Source organism: Primulina tabacum, chromosome 4, assembly GCF_025594145.1.
Source record: "Primulina tabacum isolate GXHZ01 chromosome 4, ASM2559414v2, whole genome shotgun sequence".
NCBI classification, from domain to species: Eukaryota; Viridiplantae; Streptophyta; class Magnoliopsida; order Lamiales; family Gesneriaceae; genus Primulina; species Primulina tabacum.
The window spans coordinates 9349335-9368299 of NC_134553.1; the positions used below are offsets into that span (position 1 = coordinate 9349335).

At 35.6% G+C, this 18965-nt stretch overlaps 1 protein-coding gene across 7 annotated transcripts; it reads right to left on the bottom strand.

The window, feature by feature from the left end:
- Positions 1-8252: 8252 nt before the first annotated feature.
- Positions 8253-17888, bottom strand: LOC142543043 (protein NPG1-like). 7 transcript variants are annotated; one of them, XM_075650020.1, is made up of 7 exons: positions 17865-17881; positions 17729-17784; positions 13523-13759; positions 12886-13177; positions 11525-12735; positions 11218-11365; positions 8253-8753 (listed from the first exon to the last, which is right to left on the bottom strand). In XM_075650020.1, the coding sequence occupies exons 3-7, from the start codon at positions 13694-13696 to the stop codon at positions 8434-8436; spliced, it is 2145 nt and encodes a 714-aa protein (XP_075506135.1). In that variant the 5' UTR covers positions 13697-13759; positions 17729-17784; positions 17865-17881; the 3' UTR covers positions 8253-8433. The 7 variants fall into 7 exon arrangements, with proteins under 7 accessions (XP_075506135.1, XP_075506136.1, XP_075506138.1 ...); XM_075650021.1 differs by lacking the exon at positions 17865-17881 and adding an exon at positions 16381-17467 and having other exon boundaries at positions 17724-17781; XM_075650023.1 differs by lacking the exon at positions 17865-17881 and adding an exon at positions 16381-17467 and having other exon boundaries at positions 17729-17745.
- Positions 17889-18965: the final 1077 nt, after the last annotated feature.

The window sequence follows — 18965 nt, forward strand, 5'->3', positions numbered from 1 at the left end:
TTGATATAAGTTATTGTAACTCAGTGGATAGAGTCTTTATTCTCTAATCAATAAGTTGCAGTTGTTGGGAAAAACCCATAAACCGTAGAATCCATCACGTTAAATCATTAAGAATTTGACTGAAAACTTAAGCGGAAGCGTACCTGAAGTCATAATCCTGAATTCTTTAGAACGTGTTTTGATCTTCCAGATCTACGCGCTCTTTCCTTTAGAGAATCCTTTAGTTTCTCTTCAGAACTATTTTCTTAATGGGGGAGAGAATAGCGAAAGTGATAACGCGAGATCTGGGGACCATGACCCATATTTATAGATAATGGTTATCAATATCTTTGATATTTCTGTTTTAGCCCATTATAAAAACAGAAATTAAATTTATGTCTCTACACATTAAAGGCCCACAACCTATTAGATACATTAAAGTCCAATAACTCGAAACCTTATTTGATCACTTTATTTTTGGGCTTAACTTAATAGACAACCTACAACACATAATTATTCACATATAAGCCCATATAAATAAAATTGATTTAACAATCTCCCACTTGGGATATATATGCAACCTTATAATTATGTTTGTGAAAATAACCTTATGAGCTCAAAATTGTTGTCATTCCGAAATGTATACATAACCAATCCGGTTCATCAATCATATCAACATAGGATCAAAGCAATCTTCGCTACATTCAAGGTAACTAGACCCATCAATGGTCACATATGCCAACACAACTGAATGGCATGGATCATGAAGTGGATGTATAGCATGGAAATTTCATGCAATGTGACCGTAACATGCCTATTTTTAACTGGTCCTCCCTTTAACCTTATTGAGATCAAACTTTAAACCATAATCAGAGTGTAACTTAACTTGAAATTTATTTCTGCAGAAAATAAATTTACATAACTGTAACTGAAAATGTCTACAACTGAAAAGCATTTTAAAATAACAAACTCCCACTAAAACTGAATTATTTCCTCAATTGACATAATACACGTACTAGTAGTGTGCTCATGAAACTGTTTGGGTGGTAGTCCCTTAGTAAGCGGATTCGCAACCATGGAGTTTGTACCGATATGCTCAATACACAACTTTTCACTCTGAATTCTTTCTTTAACAACCAGAAACTTGATGTCAATATGTTTTTACTTCGTCGAGCTCCTGTTGTTATTGGAATACATAACTGTTGATTTATTGTCGCAATGTATTCTTAGTGGCTTTTCAATGCCATCAACAATGCGCAGTCCCGTGATAAAATTTTGCAGCCATATTTCATGATTGGATGCCTCATAACAGCTACAAACTCAGCTGCCGTGGTGGAAGAGGCTATAAGTGACTGTTTAGCACTCTTCCAGGAAACTGCACCTCCAGCAAAGAGATAGATGTAGCCCGACGTAGATTTCATACTATCTTGGAATCCAGCAAAATCGGAGTCAGTATACCCAATGATCTCAAGCTGATCCAACCTCCGATATATGAGCATGTAATCTTTTGTTCTCTGTAGGTACCGTAAGACCCTTTTGACTACTTTCCAATGTTCCACTCCCGGATTACTTAAATATCAACATTCATGTCACGTACGCAATATCTAGACGTGTACAAACTTGAGCATACATCAGACTCCCCACTGCAGATGCATAGGGAATCTTCTGCATTTCTTTTTCCTCAAAATCATTCTTTGGGCATTGTTTGAGACTAAATTTGTCTGCCTTAGCCACGGGGGTATCTGTTGGTTTACAATCTTGCATCCCATATCGCTTGAGAACTTTCTCGATATAGCGTTTCTGAGATAATCCAAGAATACCTCGAGAACGATCCCGATGTATCTGAATACCCAGTACAAAAGATACATCACCAAGATCTTTCATCTCAAAATTCTTAGCTAGAAATCTCTTGGTTTCATGCAACAACTCTATATCGTTGCTAGCGAGCAGAATGTCATCAACATATAAAACCAGAAAAATATGCTTATTCCCACTGAAATTATGGTACACAAAATCATCGACCAAATTCATCTCAAAACCAAACGAGACGATCACTTGATGAAATTTGAAATACCATTGTCGAGATGCCTGCTTAAGCCCATAGATGAATTTCTTTAATTTGCAAACCATATATTTGTGTCTTTGGACACAAAATTTTCTGGTTGCACCATATAAATCGTTTCATCAATGTCACCATTTAGAAACGCAGTCTTTACATTCATCTGATGAAGCTCAAGATCGAAATGCGCCACCAAAGCCATTATAATCCTTAAAGAGTCTTTCGAAGAAACCGGAGAGAAAGTCTCTTTATAATCAATGCCTTCTTTCTGTGTAAAACCTCTAGCGACAAGACGAGCCTTATATCTTTCCACATTGCCTTTCGAATCTCTATTGGTTTTAAATATCCATTTGCATCCAATGAGCTTCGTACCTTTAGGCAATGCCAACAAGATCTCATACGTCATTGTACTTCATGGACTTTATCTCCTCATTCATGGCATCATTCCACTTTTGAGAGTTAGAACTTTTCATGGCTTGACGAAAGTTAATAGGATCATCCTCCATCAGTCCAATGTATGCCTCACGTTCTTGAAGAAAAACAATGTAATCATCTGACACTGCATTTATTCGCTCTCTAATGGATCTCCTTAATGGCATAGGTTCTGGAGGTGCTTGAGTTTGTTCATCTGGAATGGGAGGATCTCTAATATTATCTTCCTGTATTGTGTCTTGGTCAAAGTGAGGAATGTGATCCTGATCAATGTCCAAGACACCTGTGGGAATATTTACATATTCCTCTTCAAAGACAATATCTCTTACTTTATCTCCCCCCGCAAGCTCAACTATCCTCAAAGAACCGGGCATTTTCTGACTCAAAAATCGACTTACTTTTGGGATAATAAAACTTATACCCCCTGGATCTTTCAGATTATCCAATAAAATAACAACTAACCGTCCTTGAGTCCAGTTTCTTTTCATTAGGCTTGTAAGGCCTTGCCTCAGCTGGACATCCCCAAACGTGCAGATGCTTAAGACTGGGCTTTTTACCCGTCCAAAGTTCATAAGGGGTTTTGGTCGCTGCCTTAGTTGGAACTCTGTTAAGGATATATGTTGCGGACTTTAGTGCTTCTCCCCAGAGTGATTCTGGTAAGGTAAAATGACTGATCATACTCCTCACCATGTCTTTAAGCATTCTGTTTCGTCTTTCAGCAACACCATTCATAGTGGGCGAACGCGGCATAGTGTACTGTGGGACGATACCGCATTCCTCCAGGATTCTAGCAAAAGGTCCTGGACGTTGTTCACCTGAACCGTCATATCTACCATAGTATTCACCACCACGGTCAGAGCTAGCGCTTTTAATCTTTAAGCCAAGTTGATTTTCAACTTCAGCTTTATATATAGATTTTGAACACATCCAATGACTGTGCCTTTTCATGAATGAGATAAATGAAGCCATATCTTGAAAAATCGTCTTTGAACATTATAAAATACTGTTGACCATTCCAAGAAGCCGAAGGAAATGGTTCACAAATATCAGTATGTATAAGTTCTAAGACGCCTGAACATCTATTGGCTTCAAATCTCCTTTTGCTGGTTTGTTTTCCCTTTATACAATTAACACAATTATTAAAATCTGTGTAATCTAAAGGTTCAAGAATTTCGTCTGACACAAGTCTCCTTATTCTTCTTTCAGAGATATGACCCAATCTTTTGTGCCATAACACAGCTAAATTCCCACTGGTTAATTTTCTTTTAGTGCCTCTACTTGTTTGCAGGGATTCATTAAATGAAGCAATAACATCCAACGAATAAAGATTATCGTATCCTGATAAAGAACCAGAACCAACCAATTTTGAATCGAGAAACAAACTGAATATTCCATTTCCAAAAGAACAAGAATAACCAAATTTGTCCAATGCAGAAATGGAAATCAAATTTCGTCTAAAAGACGGTACAACAAATGTTTCATAAAGATCCAAATATATTCCAGTTTTTAATAATAATCTAAATTTTCCTATTGCCTCAACTTCAACTTTGTCGCCGTCACCAACATAGTGAATCTTTCAGCATCACTTGGTTTTCGGCAATCCAAGCAACCCTGCATAGACAAACTGATGTGAGTTGTTGCATCAGAATCTATCTACCACGTGTGTCTAGGAGCTGAAGTTAAATTAACCTCAGAACAAACCATATTCAGAAGCATACCTTTCTTGGCACGCCAAGCGTGATAATTACTACACTGCTTCTTCATATGCCCATCACTGCCATAGGAAAAACAACCAGAACTTTGAAAATCACTAGGATTCTTCTGTTGTTTCTTCGGAGGCTGTGTATCCGCAGCTACCTTATCCTTCATTTTCTTTTCTTTATCCTTCGAGGTAGAGGCATAATGAGCACTTTCTGTCTTGTCTTGCTTCAACCTTTCCTCTTCCTGGACACAGTGCGAGATGAGCTCATTCAGAGACCAAGTCTCTTTCTGACAGTTATAGCTCACCTTGAACTTGTTAAACTGAGTAGGAAGAGATATCAAAATCAGATGCACCAGCAAGTTCTCAGAGAGGTCAAGCTTCAGTGTTTTCAACCTTGAAGCAAGATGAGACATTTCCATAATGTATTCTCTGATGTTGCCCTTACCCATGTACCTCATTGAAACGAGGTTTGCCAAAAGTGTACCAATTTCAAACTTTTCACTTTTAGCAAACCTCTTTTCGAGGTCCTGAAGGAAAGCCTTAGTCGTAGCAATGTCACTAGACATTGTGCCCCTGAATGTTTCTGGAATGACCCTCTTCATGATCATCATACACATGCGATTCGATCTCTCCCACCTTTCAAACTCCCTCTTTTCATCAAAGGTACTCTTATCCGTTACGGTAGGAGGAGAGTCAACCCTTATCGTAAGGTCCAAATTCATGACTCCGAGAACTATCAATAAATTCTCTTGCCATGATTTAAAATTAGAGCCATTTAACATAGGAATAGAATTGATGTTGGAATGAATATTTGCAGGAGTCAAATCTGAACAAAGAACAAAAAAAAAAAAAAAACCAACTATACATGCTCAACCAAATATCCAAATAAAATAATCAATAAATTCAAATAATGTAAACCCCATAAACAGAATATCGAGCACTCCATTAATGTTTCATCTTTGGACAAAAGATTAACTTGTAAGTGATATTCTGGCGTAGCAGTCAAACATTGATAGTAACTAACATGTCAAATAACAACCTTCTTTTGGGCCGATTTATTATTCACATGAACAACTGAACAACTATCACATGTTTACTACCACAAGTGCATATGTAATTATATTAAATATTAATCTTCCTTTGGGCCTATCAATATTTATATAAATCACATATACCTAAAATCCTTTTGTATTTCAAAATATAATTAATTTCCATAAAAGAGGTCACTTTGGCGACATTTCATTTCAATTAATCAATTTTAAAAATACATATAACCTTATCATTATTTGAATAATTGAATATTTAATCTTAACTGAACAAACCTGAACCGAAAAAAAATTAAAATTTTCGGAAATTCCGTACGGGTCGGGTCGACCCGGGTCCGTACTACCCGGCTCGAATCCGAACCTTTTATTTTTTTTTAATCCAAATTTTTGATTTTCCTCTAAAATATTTTGTTGAACAAAACTGGAAGGAAAATCGAAATCTTATATCAAATCCTTAAAATTTTCAACCAAATCTTTTTTACCAAAAAACTGAAACTTTAAAAGATTTGGTTTTCAACTAAAATATTTTCCAGATCTGAAACCATATCAAAATATTTTTCAGATATGAAAACATATCAAAATATTTTCCAGATCTGAAGCCATATCAAAAAGTTTTTTCAGATCTAAAACCATAACAGAAAAGTTTTAAACAAAATTTTCTTTTCCAGATTTGGATCCAAATAATATCCAAAATTTTTTGAAACAAATCTTAATGATTCAAGCATGAGTGATTCTGATACCACTTGTTGGGAAAAACCCATAAATCGCAGAATCCATCACGCTAAATCATTAAAGAATTTGACTGAAAACTTAAGCGGAAGCGTACCTGAAACCATAATCCTGAATTCTTTAGAATGTGTCTTGATCTTCCAGATCTACGCGCTCTTTCCTTTAGAGAATTCTTTAGTTTCTCTTCAGAACTATTTTCTTAATTGGGGGAGAGAATAGTGAAAGTGATAACGCGAGATCTGGGGACCATGACCCATATTTATGGATAATGTTTATCAATATCTTATGATATTTTTGTTTTAGTCCATCATAAAAACAGAAATTACACTTATGTCTCTACACATTAAAGGCCCACAACCTATTAGATACATTAAAGCCCAATAACCCGAAATATTATTTGATCACTTTATTTTTAGGCTTAACTTAATAGACAACCTACAACACATAATTATTCACATATAATCTCATATAAATAAAATTGATCTAACAACAGTTTTATTCTTACTTGGGTCTTTTTATTTTTCCTTTTTTTTCTATTTATTTTTTAAATTCATATTTCAAAATGACAGTGTAGTCCTCGTTATTTTTTACAATGATATTTTGATCTTTATTTAAATATAAATCAAATAAATTATAAAAAAAATTTATGCACTAGTATAAATGAAGATAATAAGTTCTTTTAATGTAAGCATTAATTTTATATGGGAGTTTGGCTGACATATTTTAGATTAAAAGGTTTCAATTTTATTTATTTTTTGACGATATTATATTAGCCTCCCACGATGCAGCCAAAATCGATTGTAAGCGTCGACAAGGATCGGCCAGAAGGGATCTTTAGCTCATGGGCGCTCCACAAATATATTATATTTTAATAACAAATTTATTTCTTTGCCCAAAAGGGATCTTTTGCTAATCGGTACTCCACAAATATATTATATTTTAATAAATAATTTTTTTTTTTGGATCGTGACTATTTTGTTATAATTAGATTTCAAATTCCAAATCTCGTACTAAAATTGAGGTCTACTACAAATCATCAGCGATTTTATTTCTTTTTTAAAAAGTAAGTGTTTTATATTTTGATATATAGATATATTCATGATCTCTTTTCAATGGAATAAAAAATTAACATTTTAATTTTAATTGTTAATTTTTTTAACTATTAGAATTTTTCATATAAAACAGATTTTGTCACGAAGTTTAACTCGTTAACGAAGTAGTTCATTTCTTGAACTTGTAACTATGTTCGAACCATTATATCTCAACTCTAACATAATAATAGATTTATAATGCATACAGCTAACCTCATAGATGTACTATTTCAAATACACAAAAACTATTACAAATTCATATATTAGTTTTGTGAGACGGATATACTACTCGATACAACTCATGAAAAAATATTATTTTTCATGATAAATATATATCGAGTAATTCGTTTCACATATGTAAATATGTGGACAATTAGACTCTCTTTCAAATAATACATTAATCGACCTTGTACTAGAGACATTAACTAACCTTGTACTCAACCACCAGATGATATTTTTGTTTTTAGTTGACCTACATCTATTTGAATAGTCTCAATCAATCTTGTCTCTTATTATATATATATATATCTCTTAAAAATTTCATCAAGTGACGACTCATAAAAATTAAATATTTTGATATTAATTGTAAGATCAAATGTTTGTTATATTCAAATGATAGTTTGGTTCTTTGACAAAATCACATGTTTCTTCTCGATGAAAACCACTTGCCCCTCCTCTTCCGAGGGTGTACAATATATGGTTTTTTTTTTTTTTTTAATTATCATCGAGCACACATACAAGATTTAAGAAGTGATACGAAACAATTAAACATTTTATCATATGAACCAAACATAGTAGATAGAGATAAAAACATTTAATAAAATAAGGAACTCTAAATATTCAAAAATAATTTAAGTTTAATTAAAAGTAATAGGATATCAAGTAATGTTTTCAAAATTTGTTTTGAAAGCAATAAAATACTATTCTACTTCCAATTTTTACATTTTAATTCGAAACAATTTTATGCTCCAAAAATTTATATATAAATCTTCTCTTTTAAAATAAAGTATATTAAAACATTTTTAAAAATCTTTTATTTTAATCTTATTTCAATTAGATGTAAATACATAAACCTTTTCATGTATTTTGATATATTATTGTGAGAAATTTATTTTTAGGAATTGTGAATAGTAATCACATATGATTACAATTGGCATGTGAGTTGGTGACTCCTTGGAGATGAATCATAAGATAGAATTGCAGAAACAAAAACAGAAACAAAATCGCGGATTGCTATACATTATTGTGAGAAAAGTATTTTGGAATTGCATAATGTAAAATATCCCTAAAAGCCTATGACAATCATGCTCAAAGAATCTGTCCATCTCATCAGATTCAAAATGCTGAAAGTTTTAACAAAGAATAAAAGAATACGGACTTGATTAAATGTAAAATTCAAATAAGGGAACTGAAACTCTCCATTGGAACAGATTCTTCGAGCATGGAAGCTGCCTGGAAACAGTCGACGGCATCAGAGATCCTTCCATCATCTTTATGAACCTTGCCTAAGTAGTACCAAGCCATAGCATTGGTAGGTTCAATCCTTAATGCATCTGAAAGAAGACTTCGAGCCACCGGCAACATCTTGGATCCCATTTTATATAAAATGGCACCTATTAAAATCTTGCAAGGCACATACATCGGTTCCAGTAAAAGGGCATTGATGTAAGCAGCCAAAGCTTCGTCCAAGTGTCCTTGTTTTTCATGCATTAAGCCTGGTATAATACGCAGCACAAGAAAAAATAAGGCATATTACACCGAAATTTAATATGTCCATAAGCAACGTCAAGTTGCAAAACAAACCAAATATTGTTGGGGAATTGGCCCGAAGCGATGCCGACCACGATGATAATATAGCACCCCAAAATTGCAGAATAAAATAATCAAACACAAAGATTTACGTGGTTCACCCAAAATAGGCTACGTTCAAGGAGCACTGCAACTTTTATAACCGGAAGAAATATTACAACACGTGTATACACCAATACACTCAATATCTCACGATCCCAACCCAAGTATACCGAGAAAAATATTTTCTCTAACTCATACAAGAGAATTCCCGCACTCAAGAAAAAAATACACTCTTTTTTTCTATGCACTCTCTTTTTATCAAAGCTGAAAAGCTTTTGATTCTAGGATACTAAAAGTAAACAAGGGAAGGCTCAATTTATAACAAATTCCCTCCTTCGACTTTCAGATTCTTTCGACGTGGGATAACCAAATTCTGAATATTTTATGTGGGCCCCACACCTTATTAATAATCTCACCAAACAAATATAACTGTTCACAATACATTCAATGTTCAAACACTTCCAAACATTAATCTTTCAAGTCTCACCAAAGCTTATGTGCCAGCGATCAAGAGGCATGAAATACTTCACAAAAAAAAATGCATCATACATAAATATCATGGCACACTCGAACAGGTAATGTGTAATCCTCGTGATAACAAAATTCTTTATGGATTTCAGATAGTCCAAGCACGATGATGACATTAGCAAAATGCATCTCAGCTTTTCTTCATAACATATTCTTTACACCACACATCATTTGTCTGCACTCAAAAGGACTTGGCTTTTCTGTCTTTTTAAGAAAAATAATGTTAAATTCAGGAGGAAAATGGATTTGACAAAGAGTGAAAATCCCAATACTCCTTTTTTAACAGGGTAGATCCCAAACGATTTCTGAGAAAATAAAAGACAATCCTAGGTTCATAAAATTACATTACATACTCTGATTCTTCAAAGATAAAAAATAAAAAAATTCATACTCTGCTTTGTTTAACAAACAGTTTTCCCGTAAGATTGAAAAGTTGCTACTTCCCATCTTTTAAACTTTAATCGTTATTCCTAGCATAAATTTTGTGCGTAATTACCTCTCTCAGAACCGAGGTATTTTTGCACAAATCAACCTAGAATAATCAGGCACTTAGTAATGCGGCCGACTGTATATTTAATTAACCTTTGCTTCTCTCACTTCCCCCATTTCAACTAGGAAGTTGTACAAACTTGATTATAGGTGTAAATTGTTAATTATATTGATTTTGAAACTGGATCCCCGAAAGAATTTCGCCTTATTTCCCTGCACTTTTAACTTTGCTTTTGATGATTTTGTAATGCAGTTTTAGGACTTCCGACTCTAACATAAACTGAGACTGGTCAAAATTTGGCAATGATTTCTTCTCGAATAATAGACCAATGACGGTGTGCTTATGGCCCGACTCTGTCAACTTACATTGACAAACTTCTGTCAAATGCTTATACGTTATTTAATGCTAAGGAACTAAATGTGCTCATCCTGTATCGACTGGTATAGACCAGTGCAACTCCTGGGACCAGATAGAGGAATTATTAAGGAAAAACATACAAATCTAATATAACGAGAGAAAAAATATCTTTCAAGTTGCTCAATAGGGTAAGCTGACAAATCTGGCAGGATATGATACTTGAAATACTTCAGGGTGATGTCCTCGGCCCTCGCAAAAGGAAATGCGAGTTTCAAAGACCATAACAATGTACTAGGATAGATGATTACCAGAAATGGAAAAAGAATTATAACTAAATATTCCTCTCTTTCCATACGTGTCCGGTGTTAATACTGTAGTAATTTCCGGTGGAGCAGGCCAAGAAAGATTATTAGTGTACTGTGCACAAGGATTCCTGTCTGGATCCATGTAAATTATAATCATAAGCATATCAAAATGAACTTCTATTTTTTCAGCAATCTTTGCCTACCAGCAGCCCAATAAATTCAGCTTCCTTCATATCAGAGGGCATCTTCACTTATCATCTTTTGGTAAATCAACAAGCACTTTAGGAACATTAAAACATCAATTCTTAAAAATAATTCCTCTTTCCTCACTTTCATTCTCCCTCTTCAACCCCTATACACTCCATTCTCCTCTGATTGCTTCCTGATTTACCATAAACAGAAGCTACCAGATGTTTATCTTAAGCTCTGGAAATGCTTAGCAGCAACTAAATGCTAAGATGGCAATTTTTAACAGGGAGAGCAGTCAACCTTCCTACCAATGTATTCCAGAGGAAAACCAGTACTTGCATGTATTGGCAAGGAGTTTGTAAAATTTGAAATAGAAACAAACGAAATTGAATCTACTACTAGTGAAAGTGAATAGAGATTTTCAGTGTTCATTAAATGCTAAGAAGCTTGAGTGCTTACCTTCAGTGTGTAGGATTTCAGCTGAATATTCTTTCAGAGCCCTAGCTTTTTGCAAGCATATCTCTGCATCCTTCCAATGAGAAAGGCTAGAGTACAATTTTGCTAGTCCATGCCAAACTTCATATTCATTAATTTTATCATCCTCCACCTTTAACAGATAAGGTAATGATTATGGCACCAAGTTAAAAAATTCAAATGATATAGTTAACAATAAGATTTGCTTTTCCTTGAAGCAGTTCATGAAACACACAGAAATAAACAAAAACTCCATAGCTAACAGTCCAAGTCAGGGGAATCAGAATTTAACCTGAGATGCACTTCCGAGAGAACCATATGATTTTCTTTGGGCTTGGACCAAAGCAAGAAGATAACGGTAAGTCTCAATAGCATCCATGTGTCGTAACTGAGATATTTTGAGCTTTGCTTTCATCCTGAGGAGTGGTCCTTGATCCCACTTTGCGGTTTCATCTAATGCCGCATCTATAACCACTTCAGCCTCAGAAAAACGTTGCTGAGCAGATAAAACTAATGCGAGCAGTCTCCAACCTCTTAACGTTGATCCTCCGGTTTCATCAATATACTGCTCCGCATATCGCAAAGCTGCATCTAGATTCCGGTGCTCAGCATATTGAACTCCTAAGTCAAATATCAGATCTGCATTTCCATGCTCTAGGCCTAATGCACTTTCCAAAGATTTCAGACTTTCTGACTGAAAACGAGATCTCTCTAAATCTGACGAAGAAATTTTCGCTTGCTTTCCCAAGCAAAGGCCTAACAGACGAAGGCCCACACCTTTTAAATGTGCTTTTGATTCCCGTGCATTTTCAATCACTCTCTCTGCATATTTCATTCCTTCTGAAGCAAGCAATACATCCTCACTACAAATTTTGGCAGCCAGTAATAATGACATAATATCATCAGGATCTTCGTGCTGGTGCAGAGACTTCCTAAGCAAATCTAAGGCAGATTTATTCAGTCCATCCCCACTAAATGACAGTGCCAAGGCTTTCCATCTGTCATTACGATGTACTACTCCGGGCATGATCTCTTCAAGTTGCTTTGCCAAAACAGAAGTTCGGCTGCAGAGCGACAGAGCAAAACTAAGGTGCTCCATAACAGATGGATCCCAATTGGTATTTCCGAGGTAGAACTTTCTCATAAGAATCATCAAAAGCAAAATGGCTTCCTCAAGATTGTTTTTAGGTACATAAGAACCATCGACCTGTACAGCTAAACTAGGTGGGTTGGCTTCTACCCCACCATACAACAAGAAAAGTGCAAATGCCTTTTGAATTCTTGCACAGCACTCATTGTCAAGGTTCCATTGACTAAGAAGGGCTCTGCGGTATGCAGATATTGCTTCGGAATAACAGCCAGCTTGTTTCCATAACTCAGGGAGTAGTTCAATAGCATGACTAACAGTGTCTTGCAGCTTATCCTCTACCATCACATCGGGTATACCATTATCAAATATCTTTTCAACCGCATCAAGCACACTTTTGCATTCTTGAGCAGCCTCTTAAAAAATCCAGAAGAAGTTATTACATTTCAGAAATTTGCAATAATTTTTTTTTGTGGCTAATTCTGTTAGAAGAAAAAGGTGCAGGGATAGGATTGAAATGAATGTTAATTATAATCGTACTTTCCAAATTGTTTACAGAATTATACCTGTTAACTTTCCCAGCTTCTGAAGAGACTTGGCTTTCAAATATATGGCTTCAAGCACAACATTTGTAGCATGCTGAGGGACAGCACATACTGCTTCATTGCGGGAGCGGCTTTTTTTGGAGGGTTGTTTATCACTGAATGAATGTTGCATTCGTTTTATGGCTGCCTGAAGATCAATGCCATCGAAAACTCGTAGGGCACCTTCAACATTTCCTCGTTGATACTCTAACTTTCCGAGAAGAGCTCTTGCTTCCTGAAAATAATTTGATAAAGTGTCATTTTTGACACGTACCTTCAATCCAGTAATAAAAAAAACAGTAAAGTTGTGCTCAAGAATATCCACTAAGATGAGAAATCAAATAATGCTACTGAGTTACTGACACAAACACCTTTCACTGTAATACTCACTGCACAAACTCATAAATTATCAGAAATTCTATAACCAACGCAAAATACATCCTTATGTTCAAGATCAGTAATGATGCTCACAAGATAGCAACGAAGAAAGTAGAAATAAATCAATTACATGAAGATTAGAGCTTAAAAGCCATGGTAAATGGACCCCCACTCAGAAAAAAAAAAAACAGAGTAATTCAGAGTAGTGTGAAATTAGGGGCAGTTACTTTATGAGACCAACCTCAAAATTGAGTGATAATCCATCTCGCAATGCAGATTCAGCCTCCTGGATATTTCCCTCATCAAGTTTTGCTTCGACCATGTTAGTTCTCATGCAAACCCCATTCACACTAACTTGGCGAACTGATGGATCACCCTCAAATTGGGTCCAGTCAGGGGATTCACCTCCTGACATCTCTAATCCCTCCCACTTTTACTGGAGCAAACGAAAACAGCAATTCTCCATCATTATAATCACCTGAAATTCTTCCACATATTAATATATTTTCAAATAAATAACACAAACAAAAGTTTAAAAACTATGAAATTCATAAATATATGGTTTCAAAGATGTTGAAATGGAGGAGAGAATGCGCTCCCACTTCCAAGGGAAACAATTTCAAATAACAAAATTGAAAACTCAAAAATCAGCTTAATAAAAAAATGGAATCTTTCTGACCATCAACAATGGAAGTGTGCGTAGATCAGAATTATGGCCTGACCTAATATACATCCATGTTTGAGGGGTACTTTTAAAAAGACAGTCCTGTCAGTCAAGAATACACAAAATAATACAACACAACACCAACATTGACTCGTTCATGGTTTCTGTTTGTTCTATTGAAATATCACCTAAGTAATGTTTGTAAGAACTTATTTTAATTGGTTCCCAGCTTTTACGAACAATTTTCTAACTTTGCATTGACTAAAAGCTTGGAAGAACTTAAAATAAGCATTTGCAAACATTATCTTAGTGGTTTAAGGTGTGGGTTGATACTGATCGCTCTAGTAGCAATCTATCAAATAGGTCAAGAAAGATTTGTAGACGAGTTTCCAGATCCAAGCAAATTTCAGTATTCAGCTACGAATAGGTACATCGAAAACCCGATTCGATGTGTTTTTATGTCTTCCCAAAATTCCAACAATGGTATCCGAGCAGTCGTAGCTCAATCTGGCCTTAATTGAATTATGATACTATGGCAATTTGTTTGGTCAAGCTGTGAACGTAAATCAGTGAAACACCATCAACAAAAGAGTAGGTAAACTAGATGGATAAAAAAACAATAAAAATATTAAAAAGGTGTTTCACCTTAAGATTATTTCATGCGATTAAAGATTTATCACCAAACCCATTAAAATTGAATCTTGTATGTCTAGCGCAGATCGTCAAAACAATTAATTTAGAAAACAAAAGGAAAAAATGAAAGGGAAAACTAGAAAGCAGCGCCTGAGAGGTATGAGGCTTCCCCGTACCCACCATGACATGCTGCCGTCTCGAGGCTACGATTCTGCTCCCAAATGCAATGTGGACACGCTTAAGTTTTCTTAGCGCACGCACAGGTTTTCTGAAGAGATCCTAGCACGGTCGATTAAAAAATGTCTACGCACGGAGAGATCGGCTAAGATTGATGACGCGGAAAGTGGGTGGACGTGTAGGCGGTGCCAAGCTGGCGGAAATGAAGAAGGTGCGATGATGCAATTGCCCCTGACCACCTTCGCTATATTAAATTGAACAAAATTGTGTTTAGATCGTACTTAATAAAACAAAAGCACAATAAAACCCGCCTTTTTTTGGTACCAATTTTTTTCAAACGACTTTTATCACACGGTGTTGTCATATACGATTTACTTGATTAATATGATTTAGAAAGTATTAGAGTCCAAGGTGGTCAGGGCAAATTGCATCATCGTCACCTTCTTCATTTTCGCCAGCTGCCACCGCCGAATATCACCCACGATCGCGTCATCAAATCTTTAGCCGATCTCTCCGTGCGTAGACATTTTTAATCGACCGTGCTAGGATCTCTTCAGAAAACCTGTGCGTGCGCTAAGAAAATTAAGCGGTGTCACATTGCATTTGGGAGCAGAATCGTAGCCTCGCGACGGGCAGCATGTCATGGTGGGTACGGGGAAGCCTCATACCTCTCAGGCGCTGCTTTCTAGTTTTCCCTTTCATTTTTTCCTTTTGTTTTCTAAATTAATTGTTTTGACGATCTGCGCTAGACATACAAGATTCAATTTTAATGGGTTTGGTGATAAATCTTTAATCGCATGAAATAATCTTAAGGTGAAACACCTTTTTAATAATTTTTATTGTTTTTTTATCCATCTAGTTTACCTACTCTTTTGTTGATGGTGTTTAACTGATTTACGTTCACAGCTTGACCAAACAAATTGCCACGTTATCTATAGTATCATAATTCAATTAAGGCCAGATTGAGCTACGACTGCTCGGATACCATTGTTGGAATTTTGGGAAGACATAAAAAAACATCGAATCGGGTTTTCGATGTACCTATTCGTAGCTGAATACTGAAATTTGCTTGGATCTGGAAACTCGTCTACAAATCTTTCTTGACCTATTTGATAGATTGCTACTAGAGCGATCAGTATCAACCCACACCTTAAACCACTAAGATAATGTTTGCAAATGCTTATTTTAAGTTCTTCCAAGCTTTTAGTCAATGCAAAGTTATAAAATTGTTCGTAAAAGCTGGGAACCAATTAAAATAAGTTCTTACAAACATTACTTAGGTGATATTTCAAGAGAACAAACAGAAACCATGAACGAGTACAATGTTGGTGTTGTGTTGTATTATTTTGTGTATTCTTGACTGACAGGACTGTCTTTTTATAAGTACCCCTCAAACATGGATGTATATTAGGTCAGGCCATAATTCTGATCCATGCACACTTACATTGTTGATGGTCAGAAAGATTCCATATTTGGCCCAGGTACAATAACCGTCGAGAACACTGTATTCCTCTTTCATACACATCCAAGGGGGTAAGTTGTATGGCGTGACAATGACAGGCCATGATGAATATGGTTGACCACTTTGACCAAAAGGTTGAAAACCATCGGTTGACATTCCTAACCTCACATTTCGAATCTCAGATGCGAATGATGGATGCATCGCGTCGAAATGACGCCACGCTGGAGAATCCGAAGGATGTGTCATTGTGTCACCATCGAAATGATGTTCTTTGTGCCAACGCATATGTGAGGCTGTAGCTTTTGACGCATATAATCATTGCAAACGTTGAGTGATTGGAAAGTAATACATCTTTTTGTACGGAGTTTGACTTTTACGATTACTAGATCGACGTCTGCTACGTATGTACCGAGGATGTTGACAAATCTTACACTCTGTCAACGAGTCGTCTTCCCCACAATATATCATACAGTTATTTTGACATACATCTATTTTCTCGACTGGAAGTCCAAGATCTTTGATAAGTTTCTTTCTCGCATAAAAACTCTCTGGCACTGAGTTATCGGAAGGACACAGCTCAGACATTAATCGACACATATCATTGTAATTTCGCTCAGACATGTTATGCTCTTGTTTCATCTTCAACAACCGAGCTAACACAGACAGCAAAGAATGACCGTGTGGATTTCCATCCCAAATTTCTTTCTCAGCAGACTTAATCATTTCGTACATAGATTTTATAGGACTGTTTGGACTTTGAGGATCATCGTTGCCAGAGTATGTACGAGGCATTTTGTTCGGCAAATTCATTCGTTTCATTTTGAATTGTCTCATCAAAATATTGGTTTTCCATGTTCAGTATTATAGAAGTATTGATCAGATTGAATTGGTTCAATGAATTCTTCTTGAGTTGATCTGTTTACGAAACGAGGAGATAAAGAAGGAGCCTCCATATTGAAGTTTGGAAACATAGGAGGGACGTACTGATCACCATGAAACTGCCAACAATAATAGTTCGGTACGAAACCATATCTACCTAAATGATACTTTACAGTCTCGGCATCCTCAAAACTTTTGTTTTGACACTTCTTACGGTTGCATGGACATCGTAATTTCCCATTCAATAGACACTCAGGATGACTTAGTGCAAATGACACAAATGTCTCAACACCAACACAAAATTGACCACTTAAGAACCCATTCTCCAACCTACGATACATCCAACTTCTATCTGTGTTATCCATTGAACCCTACAATTGTTTAAATATTAATTTATTTAAAATCTATTATCAAAAACTATCAAACGAAAATATAAATAAATATCCTACAAAAATAACATTAACTTAATTATCTAGTAAAAGAAAATCATGCATAATTTACAGATTGAATAAAACACTACGCTAAAATTCATAACTCTGAAATACTACGCTACAATTCATAAATAAACTACTACGCACGAATTCAAATGAAATATTAAATTTATTGTAAAGAAAACGATTTAAAAACCCGACGTGCGCGAAGCTATGCAGATCCACGTAACGCTGCAATATCAGACCGACGAGCAAATCTACGAAATTAATACGAAAACATGTTAGTACATAATTAAATAACCGAAACTGTGAAGAATTGATAGAGTGTCGCTACTACCAGAGAAGAAAGGCAAAAAACGCTGAAGAAAAATGTTCGCAAACGTCGGTATTTATAGAGGAATAGCGACGGTTTTAGAGAAACCGTTGCTAAGCGCGACGGTTGTTGCGTCAAACCGTCCCCGATAGCGACGGTTTAATTCAAACCGTCGTCGATCAAGATCGGCGACGGTTTTGTTAAACCGTCGTCGATTGAGATTGGCGGCGGTATTTGTTAAACCGTCGCCTTTGGCGACTGTTTTATAAGCCAGTCGCAAATAGCGACGGGTATGTATTTTTATCGTCGCACATGGCGACGGGTTGACTATTCCGTCGCACAAATGGCGACGGTTTTGTTCAAACAGTCGCAATTTAGCACTGTTTTTGATAAACCGTTGTTTATTTAAAAAAGCAACGTCGCCTAATCCAATAGCGACGGTCTACTAAAACACCGTCGCCTAGTATGGCGACAGACTTAAATAGATACGTCGCCAAATCCTACGGTTAAAAAATCTCGTCGCTCAAAATTGCGACGGTTTGTTTTAAACAGTCGCAATATTAGCAACGTTTTACAGTTAACCGTCTTTAAAATAGCGACGGATATTTATAATTCGTTGCTTATTTTCCTTATGCGACGGATTTTTTAAAACCCGTAGCTATTTTAACGACGGTTTAACAAAACCGTCGCGAAGGTAACGACGGTTTATCAAGCAACCGTCGCCAACCATACCTTTTTTTTTTGTGGTTATATACAAGTATACGAGTTATTTTGGCTTCTAGTGCAATAATGTTCATCTTATTTTAAAAAACATGTACTAAGAATGATTTACTCAAAAGTGCATTTGCATGAGTTCTCCTCATTCTGGAATTTTGTTCTCCTATTCTTTTAAAAAAACTACACAGAACCTTCAGGAGTTCTCCTCATTCTGGAATTTTGTTCATCATATTTTTTTCATTTACATTGTTTAAATTAGGTTTTACTAAATATGTTTTGTGCTTACATTACAAAGAAAACTTTATTTTGCTCCATATTGAATCATTTACTCAAGTGCATTTGCAAAATATGTTTTTCAGTGATGGTTTGGAATACATTCAAATTATAGAATAGAACAAGATACGAATG